General features: G+C 45.0%; 1 protein-coding gene across 1 annotated transcript in view; it reads left to right on the forward strand.

The window, feature by feature from the left end:
• SYT4 (synaptotagmin 4) overlaps positions 1 to 17725 on the forward strand; it is a 66377-nt gene that overhangs the window by 16334 nt on the left and 32318 nt on the right. The window contains exons 3-4 of the mRNA XM_089672074.1: positions 690 to 1501; positions 3691 to 3811. Of these exons, the coding sequence (XP_089528200.1) occupies positions 690 to 1501; positions 3691 to 3811 (933 nt within the window). The remainder of the gene's footprint in view (positions 1 to 689; positions 1502 to 3690; positions 3812 to 17725) is intronic.

Consider the following 17725-nt stretch of genomic DNA (forward strand, 5'->3'; position numbering starts at 1 on the left):
AGTCAACCATTGTAGCACAACAACAAGGGAGAATGTTTAGGTTTCTCAGAGTTCAGATTTAAGACTAAGGTTGTCTGACACTTTGTTGGGGCACAGTCCACCTTTTTAAAGGCCACCTTTATATATATATATATATATATATATATATATTTAGCACTTCCGCCTGGCAGTACTAGGGTCGCTGGTTCGAAACCCAGCCACGGCACCTCCTGCCTGGAGTTTGCATGTTCTCCCTGTGCCTGTGTGGGTTTCCTCCAGGTAATCCGGTTTCCTCCCACACTCCAAAGACATGCTGGTAGGTTACTTGGATCCTGTCTAAATTGGCCCTTGTATATGTATGTGAGTTAGGGACATTAGATTGTACGCTCCTTGAGGGTTAGGGAATGATGTGAATGTACAATATATATGTAAAGTGCGGCGTAAATTGATGGCGCTATATAAGTACCTGAAATAAATAAATAAATATAAAGCCATTTTAAATGAGCCTGCAGCATACTGGTTTTCCGAAAAGCATAGCTGCAATACCAAGAGTTTCCTGCAGGTGGAGCGTAGGCTCTATTTTACCCATACTGCAATGAAAAATGGTCATGGCTATGCCACAAGGATGAATTAATGTCAGATTTATCTGAGTTTTTCTATCGTACGTGAATTGATGTTTTCTATGTTTCTTTCTTTTTTTTCTTTTTCAGATGAAATCCCGGCGATGGTTGGGCTCATAAGCGCCTTTGGCCTCGTCTTTACCGTGTCGCTTTTTTCTTGGATTTGTTGCCAGCGCAAATCGTCCAAGTCCAATAAGACCCCACCTTATAAGTTTGTGCATGTGTTGAAAGGAGTCGACATTTACCCGGAAAGCCTAAACAGCAAAAAGAAATTTGGGGCGGACGAAAAAACAGAACTGTCCCCTAAATCGTTGATATCAAAGACATCTCTCCATCTCGACTTGGAGAAAAGGGACTTAAACGGCAATTTTCCCAAAGCCAATAAAGTCAGAAGCTCGCCAGATCTTGAGGATTTTGCACAACCTCAATTACCGGAGAAAGACAAAGAATCCATCTCTCCAGAGAGCGTCAAGTCCAGCTCGTCGCTTTCTTTTGTAGACAAACAAGATAAGCTGGGAACGCTCTTCTTCTCATTAGAATACAACTTTGAGAAGAAGGCTTTTGTGGTCAACATCAAGGAAGCCCGTTCGCTCCCGGCTATGGATGAGCAGTCGATGACCTCCGATCCGTACATAAAAATGACCATCCTTCCGGAGAAAAAACACAAGGTTAAAACACGAGTCCTCCGGAAGACCCTTGACCCAGCGTTCGATGAGACATTTACGTTTTATGGAATTCCTTACAGTCAGGTGCAAGATTTGGTCCTCCACTTCATAATCCTGAGCTTTGATAGGTTCTCCAGGGATGACGTCATTGGGGAGGTCTACTTTCCTCTATCGGGAATTGAGCTGTCGGATGGAAGAGTGTTGATGAACAGGGAGATCAATAAAAGGAATGTCCGGGTAATACGCCAAATTACCAGATTTATTTTTACTTGACATTGTTTAGCGATCTATTACAAGAGGCTTAGGTGTTCATGTCAAGTCCTCCAAGCTTCGATTGACTCAGATTACGATGCAGCTCAACATTGTTCTAACATGGTGTGCTGATGTATTGTGATAAGCCATTTTATTAAATAAAAAGAAAACACACATAGGAGCACCTTTTCTTTTAAACCAGTTGCAGATTTTAGGTCCAAGAATATTTTTAAAGCTGACTTTAAAGGCCAATTCCAAGAATTAAAAAAAAATGTATCCTTGCATTACCCCCAAACCTCCCCTCCTTATGGGTCAAAAGCTTATTATGTGTAGGGGGGGTACAGGAACAGAGAAGATTGCTTACCCTAAACCTCACTCTGGACCAGGGGTGGACTGACCATTTGGAAACTCAGGCACTGCCCAAGGGCCTGGGGTCAATAGCGGGCCCCATGAGATGCCCCTGGTACCTTTTTCATAGGCTTTTTTGAGTTTGGGCAAGGACACAGGGGCCCCATGATCCCCTATTGCCCGGGGGCCCCATTCGTTGTCAGTCTGCCCCTGCTCTGGACAACTCCCACACTGCCCTCTTCTGCTCTGCCCCATAGCTCCAGTCTGTCCATTGGTCTATTAGCTATGCATTGTGAATTGGGGGGGGGGGTCAAGCGTGCAACCACAGCTGGGAGCGACTTAGAAAGGAGGCTGCAGGGACCTGGTTGCACCACTGTAGGGACCCTGCTGGAGTATATTCTTGAGCCCTAGACAACACAAGCAATTAATCTTTTCAGTGCATGGGGCGGAGGGGAGGGGGCTGCAAGAGTAATTTTTTTTTTCTAATTTCTGGAGTTGGGCTTTAAAGAATAAAAAAATAGATGGTGGAAAGGCTGTAAAAGATTTAGTTGTCAGGTGAGTTTCCAGTGTTTCTTTTCCTAAAGGGACACCAATGCTGTTGCTATCTAACACTTCCAAGTGTGTCTGTGCCAGGTTCCCCCTCTGTGTGCTGTGGTTGCTGCCACCAGCCACTACAACCATATTATATTTTCTATTGACATAGGTGCAGGTGGGAGGAACCACAGTGTTGTGGCAGGGGACAGGCAACCAAACACCTCTGTAAGTGATACTATACTGGTATCTCCTGAAGGAAAGATTTAGTTCACCACCTGCTTCAAGTCTATGTACTGATAGGGTACCTTTAAGGTCAGAAAAGGTCCTTGAAGGTCAATAAATAAATATATATATATAGATAGATATATATATATCTATCTATCTATATATATATATACATATATATATTGTATATCAGTTTTGGGCAGAGATGATGATCTGTAGAACAGTAGATTATATACTACAGGTTTGTTAAAAATGGTATGCAAATTTGATTATCTAGTAAATTTAATACCAATTCTGTTTTCTTGATGTTTATTCTACTAAGATGTTGCCTTCCTTAATGACTCCACCCCCCCCCCCCCCCCGATTTGTCAACATGATCATGAACATTTTAGGTAAAGCCTTTACATGCCTTATTTTAGACCCAGCAATGTCATCACCATGTCTCTGTGCTTCTCAATGCAATGCATGCAGCTCATGGCTGGTGGGAGGGGCCTGAAGGGTGCTGTACGTGGCTTCCTGAAGACATCACAACACCCTACCTCGGCATTCCTCCCAAGAGCCCTCAGTCCTGATGCAAGCAGTGGGCTGCCTGTTGGGAGGAGTTATACAAATATCAAAATACCTTGATGGGCGGATGTCAGTCTGGAGGAGTGGGTGTTTCTAGGCAGATTGTATTTGTATGGGTAACATCTACATGTGATGCTGAGCCTCCATGATTGAAAGTACTAAATAAATAAAATGAGTAATCCTCGAACAGTCAGGCTAGGGAGAACTAGATGATAATGGATGTCTTCCAGCCAGGAAATGAGGTGGGTCAATGTGACTTGCTGTAGTTTCTATTGCACATTGTGAGAAGCTCACAGAGTGCAGTGAAAACAGAAGTTTCAGTAAAGGAGAGGAGTCTGTACAACTGTGCAAAATTCCAAACCTGGATTTTATGCATCACATTAGAGTTACTGCATTGGTGTGAGAGACTGCAGACTTCTGGGTCATGTAGACCACTCATTATGTTAAATGTTGGGATGGCATTACTGCATGTTTACCGGAATGTCTCTCTTTGATTGTAGAAGTCGGCCGGACGTGGAGAATTGCTGATCTCTCTCTGTTACCAGTCTACTACAAACACCTTAACAGTGGTGGTGCTGAAGGCGCGTCACCTCCCCAAAGCTGACACGTCAGGATTGTCAGGTACTCCTTCATTTTATTTTATGAGTTTGGGTATTCTTATATTGGCACGTCATTTGTATTCAGATTTCTCAGAGTTCTTGTTTTTTTTCTGAAATGTGTGTATCACCTACTTGTTGGAGATGACAAGGATGGCCTCTTCCAAAATTTGTGTCATCTACCTGTTGGAGATGATAAGGATGGCCTCTTACGATATTTGTGTGTCACCTACCTGTTGGGGATGACGAAGGTAGCCTCTTACGAAATTTGTGTCATCTACCTGTTGGAGATGATAAGGATGGTCTCTTACGATATTTGTGTGTCATCTACCTGTTGGGGATGACGAGGGTGGCCTCTTCCGAAATTTGTGTCATCTACCTGTTGGAGATGATAAAGATGGTCTCTTACGATATTTGTGTGTCATCTACCTGTTGGGGTTCGAGTGTGGCTTCTTCTGAAATTTGTGTCATCTACCTGTTGGAGATGATAAGGATGACCTTCTTACGATATTTGTGTGTCACCTACCTGTTGGGGATGACGAGGGTGGCCTCTTCTGAAATTTGTGTCATCTACCTGTTGGAGATGATAAGGATGGTCTCTTACGATATTTGTGTGTCATCTACCTGTTGGGGATGACGAGGGTGGCCTCTTCCGAAATTTGTGTCATCTACCTGTTGGAGATGATAAAGATGGTCTCTTACGATATTTGTGTGTCATCTACCTGTTGGGGTTCGAGTGTGGCTTCTTCTGAAATTTGTGTCATCTACCTGTTGGAGATGATAAGGATGACCTTCTTACGATATTTGTGTGTCACCTACCTGTTGGGGATGACGAGGGTGGCCTCTTCTGAAATTTGTGTCATCTACCTGTTGGAGATGATAAGGATGGCCTCTTATGATATTTGTGTGTCATCTACCTGTTGGGGATGATGAGGATGGCCTCTTCTGAAATTTGTGTCATCTACCTGTTGGAGATGACGAGGGTGGCCTCTTCTGAAATTTGTGTTATCTACCTGTTGGAGATGACGAGGGTGGCCTCTTCTGAAATTTGTGTTATCTACCTGTTGGAGATGTCGAGGGTGGCCTCTTCTGAAATTTGTGTTATCTACCTGTTGGAGATGACAAGGGTGGCCTCTTCCACAATTCCCATCCAAGCACACCTGGTGGTGGAGACAGGGACTGCTGGGGCAGCGGAAGGGTGCAGGTGTCGGGAAGTTGGTGCAAGAACTTAAACCTGGAGGAAAAGAAACAAATGCACAGCTCCAGATCTGTCCAGTATGCAGAGCAAACAGTGCAAGTCTGGCTCATCCTGAGAACACTAAAGAAGATAGAGGTGGATGACCTATAATAAAAATCCAATATCTTTCTTTAAATAAGTTCAAATCTTGATAGCATAACACTCGGGGAACAGGGTTGACGCGCTTCATGTCTAATACACTTTAAGTGACTTCAGCTTATGATAAAGGGATTGTGTGAATGAATTCTGAATTTTACATGGAGTGTAACTTCATGTCAGTAAATGTCAGAAAGTTATGAAGGTGGATGAGACTAAGACCAGATCTGTACTTTCAGCCACCTGTAGACATAGTGGAATGGGAGGTTTTGTACTGCGGGGGCAGGTCTCATTGTGATGTGTGGTACTGCATGGGCGGGTCTCATTGTGATATGTGGTACTGCATGGGCGGGTCTCATTGTGAGCGTAGCTCGGCACAGTAGATAGAACAAAGGAGAGCATTACTCCAGGTCTTTATAGATACACTGTATATATTTCCTTGTTATATAGTTGTTAGCCAAGCTAGGAGAGACCGCTGATCATTTTCATTTGATGTCATCATTTCTACATTTAGTCAACTTGTATGATTATTGGCTATCTATTATACATTTGTTGGAATTTCATTTTGGATCTGGGCTGAAAGTGGGCCTCAAAAGTTAACCTGGGCAGCACAGTGGCTTAGTGGTTAGCACCTTTGCCTTGAAGGACTGAGGTCCTTGGTTTGAATGTTGGTTAGGATTGCATGGTTCTCTTGGACGAGTTGCAGGAATCATTGTTTATATAACACTTGGGGATGGATTTATTTAAAGAAAAAGTTGCAGAGCTATTTGTCCTGTGAAACTGCATGTATGTACATTCGCACTGTATGAATGGGGGCAAAAACTAAATGTTGTTAGGCTATTTTCTTTCCAGGTCAAATGTAATTAATTCATACATAATAGAGTGAATCAGTAAAATATTGCATTAAGACCAGTAGATGGAGCTGATGATCAAAGGAAATAAATACTTATTTACTACAATCATCAGTTCCATGTAGTGGCCATAATGAGGTATTTTCCAGATTCACTGTATTCTGTATGAATTAATAACATTCAACCTGTCTAATAACATTCCATTTTTGCGTCCATTTGCAAAGAACGAATATGCATGCAGTTTCACAGGACAAATAGCATTGTGATTTAAAAAATCCCTCAGGCTAGGTTCATATTTCTGCTCATCAGGAATGCACGTGAATTTGTGCATAAATATTCTTTTTTTTACTATTATTGTCATCGCCATCTAGTGGCCATAATGTGGTATTTTCCTAATTTGCTGTATTCTGTATGAATGAATAACATTCTAGCTGAAGAGAAAATAGCTGCATTACATTATGCTGAATGGGCCCAGCCTCCCTTGTGCAAGAGCCCATACTGTGTAACAGAAGAGAATGAAGGGAATACTTCAAGCAGGGCTCAAAATTTCCACTTGCCTGCTCACATTTGGCGAGTTGAAATAATGTGGAGGCGAGTGTGTCCAGGGCTGGTGCCAGGATACACCTTCCCCTGAGAAAAATCCTTGCCTTGTTCTGCCAACATTCCTCCGGTGCCTCTTCTTCTCCCTGCTCAATGTCAGTGCTTTGCCTTCTCTCCTCATTCTCCCCCACAACTGCACCTCATCCCCTCCTTTTGCTTGCATTTCCAGTGCTGTCGGTTGGCTCGGTTCTCTTGTGGATCCCTGGTTGTTCATCTGCTGTGTGGCGGCTCCCTGCAGGACAGTGGCATCACAACGCCCCCCCAGGTTATTCTACGCCCCTCCCCCCACTAAATTAGGTTGCTAGGCAGGCTGCAGCAGGTGAAGTTGACAGTTGGAGTTGATCGGTATGGCAGTGGGGGACAGTTACAAGCAGGAGGGAGAGGAGACGAAGCGGCTTCCAGCTGCTTCATTGAAAGCCATACAGGGATTTCAGTGCTTTTAACATCCCCACCGCTGCACTGATCACCCCGACAGTCCATCTGACTTCCCTTTCTTCCCCCTGCCTGTTCCTCAGTGCCCAGCCCCTCCAACATCAATAGGAGAGGAGAGAGGGGGGATCTGCTCTGCTGCCCCCTGTGCCCACCCACACTCTAGTCTGTGCAGCTTCTGAGAAGGGGATGTGTGGGTGGGAAGCTGTATACAGAGCAGCTGGTAGCTTTGTGATACTTCTGATTGAGCCAGTGAGGCAAAAACCATTCATGTGAGTTCAACCTTTTCCTTCCCTTCCCTTTCCCTCTCCTTTTCATTTGCCTTTCCCTTTCCTTCCTCCTTCCTCCCCTCCTTCCTTTTTTCCTTTCTTCCATTGGTTGATTTGGCTGCACCACTCACATTTTGGCATTCTAAAATGTGTGGGTGGCACAGATTAGCAAAGTATAGTTATCCTATTTTTGTGCCAGGATAGGGTACCAGAGCATGAGACGGGGAATGAGGGCAGCTGCAGCGGGTTTACCACAGTAGATGGCAGCACTGGAGAACGGAACTCTTGATGGAGACACCTGATGTAAAGGGGGACTCTGATGGAGACACCTGATGTAAAGGGACTCTGATGGGGACACCTGATGTAAAGGGGGACTCTGGTGGAGACACCTGATGTAAAGGGGGACTCTGATGGAGACACCTGATGTAAAGGGCGACTCTGGTGGAGACACCTGATGTAAAGGGGGACTCTGGTGGAGACACCTGATGTAAAGGGGGACTCTGATGGAGACACCTGATGTAAAGGGGGACTCTGATGGAGACACCTGATGTAAAGGGGGACTCTGATGGGGACACCTGATGTAAAGGGGGACTCTGATGGAGACACCGGATGTAAAGGGGGACTCTGGTGGAGACACCTGATGTAAAGGGGGACTCTGGTGGAGACACCTGATGTAAAGGGGGACTCTGATGGAGACACCTGATGTAAAGGGGGACTCTGGTGGAGACACCTGATGTAAAGGGGGACTCTGGTGGAGACACCTGATGTAAAGGGGGACTCTGGTGGGGAAACCTGATGTAAAGGGGGACTCTGGTGGAGACACCTGATGTAAAGGGGGACTATGATGGGGACACCTGATGTAAAGGGGGACTCTGGTGGAGACACCTGATGTAAAGGGGGACTCTGGTGGAGACACCTGATGTAAAGGGGGACTATGATGGGGACACCTGATGTAAAGGGGGACTCTGGTGGAGACACCTGAAGTAAAGGGGGACTCTGATGGGGACACCTGATGTAAAGGGGGACTCTGATGGGGACACCTGATGTAAAGGGGGACTCTGATGGAGACACCTGATGTAAAGGGGGACTCTGATGGAGACACCTGTAGTAAAGTGGGACTCTGATGGTCCACATGTCAGGCTGGCAGCCATCTTTATCATTGTATATTGGAATCTCTGCTATTTCTTCAATTTTCTGCATTTTGCTTCACAAACTGTTATATCCAGCTGCTATATCTCTGCAATTCGGCAGTTACTTGCAGTACCTTCATAATAGCTAAGCAGTTATTTTTCTGTCATTTTTTTGACAACTGCTGCAATACCATTGGCTCAATAAAACATACTGCACTATATTAGCCCTTTTGTTTGGTGGCTTATTCCTGGAGCTACTTAAAGGTGGATTTCCATTGGTGCTGACGTGACGTGAAGCCGGGTGTAAGTGAAACCACGGGGCTGTCCCAGTTTGCTATGAGGGTCCCGTTGAGAGGTCTGAAGTCCGTTTCCGTGGTATACTGAGTACCTGAGAAGTACCTTATCCCTACCGGTTCCCAGTTGACCACTAGTGCCATTCTGAGTGTCATTTACATGCGCAATTTGATTGTGCGCCTGGTGAGTGAAAGCACGCCTCACTTCTTATGCACAGAAGTCACGGGCACCTTATCTATGTTATTCCAGTGAGAAGCAGCCATGATTTCCAGACACCGGATGATTTAGGCAACTCTGCGTAAAAATTATTTTATGGACTGATATGCGTTTATATAGTGCATTTACCTCACTGCTATTCGTCTAACTTGAGGCGACGCACCATTGTCACTTTATTGCGCTCATCTTTAGCGCTTTGGTTTACTAATTGTCACTTTGCATTATATTTATGTCAGATTTATTATTGTTTTATGTGTTTTAAAGTGCTGCATTTTTTATTTATATGTTTTAAGGATTTAGAGGTTTTTTCCTTATGATAGCTGCTTTTACTCTTATTTAAGAAGCGCTCGCTTGTTTTTTTCATTTTTTGACTCTGATGGAGACACCTGATGTAAAGGGAGACTCTGATGATGACACCTGATGTAAAGGGAGACTCTGATGGAGACATCTGATGTAAAGGGAGACTCTGATGGAGACATCTGATGTAAAGAGGGACTCTGATGGGGAGACCTGATGTAAAGGGGAACTCTGATGGGGACACTTGATGTAAAGGGGGACTCTGATGGGGACACCTGATGTAAAGGGAGACTCTGATGGAGACATCTGGTGTAAAGGGAGACTCTGATGGAGACATCTGATGTAAAGGGGGACTCTGATGGAGACATCTGATGTAAAGAGGGACTCTGATGGGGAGACCTGATGTAAAGGGGAACTCTGATGGGGACACTTGATGTAAAGGGGGACTCTGATGGGGACACCTGATGTAAAGGGAGACTCTGATGGAGACATCTGATGTAAAGGGGGTTTCTGATGGGGACACCTGATGTAAAGGGGGACTCTGATTGGGACACTTGATGTACAGGGGGACGCTGATGAGGACACCTGATGTAAAGGGGGACTCTGATGAGGACACCTCATGTAAAGGGAGACTCTGATGAGGACACTTGATGCAAAGGGGGGCTCTGATGAGGACACCTGATGTAAAGGAGGACTCTAAAGGGGACACCTGATGTAAAGGGGGACTCTGATGGGGACACCTGATGTAAAGGGGGACTCTGATGGGGACACCTGATGTAAAGGGGGACTCTGATGGGGACACCTGATGTAAAGGGGGACTCTTATGGGGACACCTGATGTAAAGGGGGACTTTGATGGGGAGACCTGATGTAAAGGACTACTCTGATGGAGACATCTTATGTAAAGGGGGTTTCTGATGGGGACACCTGATGTAAAGGGGGACTCTGATGAGGACACCGGATGTGAAGGGGGACTCTGATGGAGACATTTGATGTAAAGGGGGACTATGATGGGGACACCTGATGTAAAGGAGGACTCTGATGGGGACACCTGATGTAAAGGGGGACTCTGATGAGGACACCTGATTTAAAGGGGGTCTCTGATGGGGACACCTGATGTAAAGGACTACTCTGATGGAGACATCTGATGTAAAGGGGTACTCTGGTGGGGACACCTGATGTAAAGGGGGACTCTGATAAGGACACCTGATGCAAAGGGGGACTCTTATGGGGACACCTGATGTAAAGTGGGACTCTGATGGAGACACCTGATGTGGACACCTGATGTAAAGGAGGACGCCTGATGATGTTTATTTCATATCTATTTTTGTAACTTTGTCCTGCATTAAACATTCAACAATGTCATTTAGGGGTGGAATTAAGGGCGGGGCAGGGTAGGGGTTGGGTGGGGCAACTGGTGGCAAGTAGGACTTGAAATTTTGAGCCCTGCTTCATGTGTATATAAATCCGAAAGCTAAAATCTCGAACACTAACATACATTATGTGAAGACAGCCGTTCTATTGAATGGGCTGCTCAATGCACTCAATGCAGCTAAAACAGATGCACAATGCAGTTGGAGAAGAGCATGCGAGGCGTGTGAGTGATTGCCGCAATTCTGCTGCACTGCAATGCAAGTGCATGAAGAAGAAGAGTAAGATCACCGTTCAGAAGGAATGGCACCAAATAGCACTGACTCATGCAGCATGGCAGTTTGAACGGGCCCTAGGGTCATTCACATGTGCGGCAGCCCTTGCTGCCCTGATGAAAAGCGATCCATGATGGATCACTTTTCAGAGGGAGTGTGCTGCCTCCCCACCGTCTGATTTAACCCTGCAAACATTGCACCACAGTACCGCAATCAAGTGTATTGCATTCCGTTGCGGCATGGCCTCATAGACTTCAGCGGTGGTAACATCCGCTGGATGCGATGGCTGTTTCACATTTGCCCCTGTCATAAAGCACAGCATTGCGGGCACGGCATTTGCCCTGGTTCAAGCTGGTGGTTGAGGGGGTGGTAAAGCCATGGCTTAACCTGTTTTTACTGCCCCCTAGCCTTAGGATGACATGCTCAATCACTGCACTGTATCAATGGAGGAGCAGCATTATCACCCTGGACAGGAATTTTGTTAGGACTACAGAACATTCCCTTCCTTTTCTCCATTGAAACAATGATTGAATCAGGAGTTCAATGCTGGTCTAGAGGGTCTGTTTGAATTTGCAAGTGCTTACAGGAAGACAATGTTTTAAATTAGCATCTCTAGCAGATCATCATAAATTCTTTAATCAGGTCTAATATGAAGAAGCATGATCTTTGAGAAGGTTGTATAATGCAAATCTAGTCAATATTTGATTCTATAGCTATTAGAGTGCATCGTAAAATGTTATCATCTCTCAGCTATGACATATTCGGGGAAAGTAACACTGCTTCTCCGAGGATAATCACTTAGGGCAGTGGTGCTCAACCTTCCTAATGCCATGACCCTTTCATACAGTTCCTCATGTTGTGGGGACCCCCAACCATAAAATTATTTACCCAGTAATTATAATTCATGAAGTCTCATTTTACCTCCAATACTGCTGCTTTCAACACAGTAGCTGCTTTCAACACAGTAGCTGCTTTCAACAGAGTAGCTGCTTTCTACACAGTAGCTGCTTTCAACACAGTAGCTGCTTTTTACACAGTAGCTGCTTTCAACACAGTAGCTGCTTTCAACACAGTAGCTGCTTTCAACACAGTAGCTGCTTTTTACACAGTAGCTGCTTTCTACACAGTAGCTGCTCTTTACACATCGTAAATATGTGTTTTCCGATGATCTTAGGTGACCCCTGTGAAAGGGCAGCTGCAACGGGTTTACCACAGCAGATGGCAGCACTGGAGAACGGAACTCTTGATGGAGACACCTGATGTAAAGGGGGACTCTAATGGAGACACCTGATGTAAAGGGGGACTCTGATGGGGACACCTGATGTAAAGGGGGACTCTGATGGAGACACCTGATGTAAAGGGAGACTCTGATGGAGACACCTGATGTAAAGGGGGACTCTGATGGAGACACCTGATGTAAAGGGGGACTCTGATGGAGACACCTGATGTAAAGGGGGACTCTGTTGGAGACACCTGATGTAAAGGGGGACTCTGATGGAGACACCTGATGTAAAGGGGGACTCTGATGGGGACACCTGATGTAAAGGGGGACTCTGATGGAGACACCTGATGTAAAGGGGGACTCTGGTGGAGACACCTGATGTAAAGGGGGACTCTGGTGGAGACACCTGATGTAAAGGAGGACTCTAATGGAGACACCTGATGTAAAGGGAGACTCTGATGGAGACACCTGATGTAAAGGGGGACTCTGATGGAGACACCTGATGTAAAGGGGGACTCTGGTGGAGACACCTGATGTAAAGGAGGACTCTAATGGAGACACCTGATGTAAAGGGAGACTCTGATGGAGACACCTGATGTAAAGGGGGACTCTGATGGAGACACCTGATGTAAAGGGGGACTCTGATGGAGACACCAGATGTAAAGGGGGACTCTGATGGAGACATCTGATGTAAAGGGGGACTGTGATGGAGACACCTGATGTAAAGCAGTAGCTGCTTTCAACACAGTAGCTGCTTTCTACACAACAGCTGCTCTTTACACATTGGAAATATGTGTTTTCCGATGATCTTAGGTGACCCCCTGTGAAAGGGTCATTTGACCCCCAAAGGGGTCGCGACCCACAGGTTGAGAACCACTGACTTAGAGGAAGAGTAACATGTCTACGTCCATGTAAGACTCTTTATTTGCATCTCCACTCTGTTTTGGTTTCCAATCTTGGAATGTATGAGAGATGAATGGCTCAGAAAGGTCATTTTTTTTGGCCTAATCGGCGGTAAGCCTACAAGGGTAGTTACAGAGATGGATGATAAACTAGGTGTGGTGGGAAGCAGGACACGTCCTATTTTCTACAACCCTTTTGCTTCATTAGAGCATCCAAGGTCAATCCATCATTGCTTAGAGATCAATGACCTCTAGGGGCAGGGAGGAGTTTTAGGGTCTGACAAACTCAGGTAAGTGTGTTAAACAACATATTTTTTAATAGGGCAGCTAAAAGTAGCCAGGTAAACATATGAAGAACATCCTGAAGGAACATTCATGTATCATGTTTCATACTTGCTTGACCAAATGTAACATTTTTTGGAGTGTTAACATAATAAATGAGTTAATAAGTTATATCATACAACACTATAAAATACATTTAAATTTATGTAAATACAGGGAAGGATCTTGAGAAACATTTGTCTGTTTTCATGCTCTTTCTGCTTTGTGGTTGGAAGCCTAACACAATAGTTATGCAAGATTTCTCCTTTTTTATCCTGCAAACCCTGGATGCGCTATAAAGTAATTAGTAACCTGCATGATCACTCAGCAGTTTCATCCTTTTCTATCTCTTGTTCCTTCCTATTGGCCAGTGATTTCCCTCCTCCCTCCTCATCACATTGCTGGCCAAAGGGATGCATAGTTACTTTTCAAGCTCTATTTGCAGTTTTCTTCGTAGAGCACTCTCTCAATCTTTTTTTTATGGTCTGAATCTGAAAAAAGAGCTATGGTCATGGTCCATTTGCACCCTAGGTCCTAGGATAACTCCCCCCAACCACAGTGCATAGTCTTCTCCAGATGATTCTTTTTAATGCGACTGTCTCCTGGTCAGTCACAATTGCTTTACTTCAATGACTGCTTTAAAGGGAGTGTTATGTTGATTTTTGTCTATCTGAAGGTAGAAGTCTTAAAGGACACGTGCTTCTTGCTTCTTATCTAACTTTTGTCTTTTAGGATCTCTCCATTTTTGGAGTGCCAGCAAAGCTCATTTCCTTCAGATGTTCCAGTATATCAGGTCCTCCATCTTGATGATCAGTAGGACCCTAAGGTGCCTGCACATACACTCACTGGCCACTTTATTAGGTATACCTTGTTGGTACTGGGTTGGACCTCCTTTTGCCTTCATAACTGCCTAAATTCTTTGTGATCTAGATTCAACAAGGTGTTGGAAACATTCCTCAAAGATTTTGGTCCATATTGACATGAGTTATTGTTGCCTTCCTATCATCTCGAACCAGGCTGCCCATTCACCTCTGAGAACAAGGCATTTTCACCCACAAAACCTCTGCTCACTTGATATTTTCTCTTTTTTGGACCATTCTCTGTAAACCCTAGAGATGGTTGTGCGTGAAAATTCCAGCAGATCATCAGTTTTTGAAATACTCAAACCAGCCCGTCTGGTATCAACAACCATGCCACCTTCAAAGTCACTTAAATCCCCTTTCTTCCCCATTATGATGCTCGGTTTGACCTTCAGCAAGTTGCATTTACCACGTCTACATGCCTAAATGCATTGAGGTGCTGCCATGTGATTGGCTGATTAGCAATTTGTGTTATCAAGCAATTGAACAGGTGGACCTAATAAAGTGTCCTGTCAGTGTACTTTCTTTATTATAAGCTCTTGTCTTCAAGTAAACTTGTAGCCATAATTATACCAAGCAGCAATTGAGATTTAAAACAAGCCCATAGTGGCCTCTGTAGTTGCAGGCACCGTGGAGCAGTTCACTCTCAAATTTCACAGCAGAAGCACTGATGTGGTCCAAATTGTTCTCTAAGAAGCTCATCCCTCCAGCAGTGACTCAGCAGCTGAGCTCCCCATTCTTAAGTCTTGTTATCTCTAATTTAATGCAGAAGAAGTGCCCCGGAGAGAGAGTGTGTGAGTGTGTGTGTGTGTGTGTGTGTGTAGGGGGGGTGTTGGGTCAAGGTAAGATTCTAAGTGAACAACGTAAAGATTAACTTTCATGTAAAAATGAAATGTCATCCTCTAAAAATACTGTAGCTGCTCACTTTTAGGAAACAGTTACTCACCAGCCTATGGAATCCAGCGCAAGTCTTCCACCCAGCTGATTCTTCTGATGGCTTAGACCAGGGGTGTCAAACTGACGGCCCTCCAGCTGTTGCCAAACTACAAGTCCCATCATGCATCTGCCTTTTGGAGTCATGCTTGTAACTCAATCTTGCAATGCCTCATGGGACTTGTCGTTTGGCAACAGCTGGAGGGCCACCAGTTTGACACCCGTGGCTTAGACAATTCCATGCCACCATCTTGATTTCGGGAGCATGCTGTCACTTCCTAATGACTCACAGCTAGGCCCTACTGCACATCTGTGAATTGGAGGCCAGCTCTGAGTCTGGTCCTCTAACCTTCTGAGATGTGTGACATTACCAGGGGTGGACTGACCATTTGGAAACTAGGGCACTGCCCGAGGGCCCGGGGTCAGTAGGGGGCCCAATGAGATGCCCCTGGTACCTTTTTCATAGACTTTTTTGAGTTTGGGCAAGGACACAGGGTCCCCATGATCCCCTATTGCCTGGGGGCCCCATGAGTTGTCAGTCCACCCCTGGACATTACCCTAAGAAGCTGAAGGGGGAGCGGCTGACCACATTGTCTTCATTCTCACCTAGGTGAGACATAAGGAAACGGGAGTGGCTACCACAAAAAAAGGGACTTGTTCCCTGAAAAAATAAAATTTCTGTGATTTCTTAATAGGCTGGAGGAGAGGGGAAGTAAGGTTAGGAAGGGAACGTTCATATTCAGACAAAGGTCCACTTTAAACTGTGTAAGTGCTTGCTCTGAGAACTTTGAGAATGTAGTACCTACAGCTAAAGCTCATTTACTGCTTGTTAGGCATCTACAAATACGTGACTGCCAAAAGCCTTGCCACAGGACCACGTTAAGTTCCCTGGGAACAGGGGCTGACTGACCATTCGGAAACTTGGGCACTGCCCGAGAGCCCGGGGTCAGTAGGGGGCCCCATGAGATGCCCCTGGTACCTTTCATAGGCTTTTTTGGGTGTGGTTTGAGTGTGGGCGAGGACACAGGGGCCCCATGATCCCTTATTGCCCGGGGGCCCCTTGAGTTGTCAGTCCGTCCCTGCCTGGTAATCCTTGAACCTGTTTTAACCAATATAAATGATAACTTCATCTCTAAGTCATTGATCCAGTAGACCCCTCTCTTCATGTACCTCTTTATACACTATATATCCTATGATGTGTGACATTTAATTCCTGGAATGGACTGTAAAAACACATGTTTGCTTACCTATACACTAGGGCTGTTGTCACCTTCAAAGTAGTCCCCTTGTGATGCAACACACTTTTCTATGACTGCCGGAACCTGATCTGTGTTCTTTTAAGGTATTTTTTAATTTTGTAAACAGCCAAACGTCTTAGGTTGCTAAGTCAGAGGAATACGGTGGTTGGTCAATTTTCGGAAATGATTTCTGGGCCAGGAATCTGTGAACACTTAACGCATCATGTGCAGGAGCATTGTTGTGGTGGAGAATCAACTTGTCAGGCCAGAGTTCCGGTCCTTTCCTCAGAACACATTCCTGTAACCTTTTCATTTACCACATTTGCCTCCGCCCTTTGTGTTCCTGGCTGCCCATTTCTGACGTCATCGCAGACATCTTCTCTTTAAACCACCTACGCCATTTAAAAATATTTGATTTCTTCATTCAATGTTTGCAGGAGCGTTGTCGTGGTGGAGAATCAACTTGTCATGCCAGAGTTCCGGTCCTTTTCTCAGAACACATTCCTGTAACCATTTAATTTTCCACATTTTCATCTGCACTCTGCGTTTCTGGCTGCCCACTTCTGACGTCATCGTGGACATCTTCTCCTTAAACCACCTATGCCAATCAAAAACACTTGATTTCTTCATTCAATCTTTGCAGGAGCGTTGTCGCGGTGGAGAATCAACTTGTCATTCCAGAGTTCCGGTCCTTTCCTCAGAACACATTTCTGTAACCTTTTCATTTACCACATTTGCCTCCACCCTTTGTGTTCCTGGCTGCCCACTTCTGACGTCATCGTGGACATCTTCTCCTTAAACCACCTATGCCATTCAAAAACACTTGATTTCTTCATTCAATGTTTGCAGGAGCGTTGTCGTGGTGGAGAATCAACTTGTCATGCCAGAGTTCCGGTCCTTTCCTCAGAACACATTCCTGTAACCATTTCATTTTCCACATTTTCATCTGTACTCTGCGTTTCTGGCTGCCCACTTCTGACGTCATCGTGGACATCTTCTCCTTAAACCACCTATGCCAATCAAAAATACTTGATTTCTTCATTCAATGTTTGCAGGAGCATTGTCGTTGTGGAGAATCAACTTGTCATGCCAGAGTTCCGGTCCTTTCCTCAGAACACATTCCTGTAATAATTTAATTTTCCACATTTTCATCCGCACTCTGCGTTTCTGGCTGCCCACTTCTGACGTCATCGTGGACATCTTCTCCTGAAACCACCTATGCCGATCAAAAACACTTGATTTCTTCATTCAATGTTTGCAGGAGCATTGTAGTGGTGGAGAATCAACTTGTCAGGCCAGAGTTCCGGTCCTTTCCTCAGAACACATTCCTGTAACCTTTTCATTTACCACATTTGCCTCCAACCTTTGTGTTCCTGGCTGCCCACTTCTGACGTCATCG

The sequence above is a fragment of the Staurois parvus genome, unplaced genomic scaffold (assembly GCF_062004578.1).
Source record: "Staurois parvus isolate SC_StPar_1 unplaced genomic scaffold, SC_StPar_1.0 ptg000119l, whole genome shotgun sequence".
Classification (NCBI taxonomy): Eukaryota; Metazoa; Chordata; class Amphibia; order Anura; family Ranidae; genus Staurois; species Staurois parvus.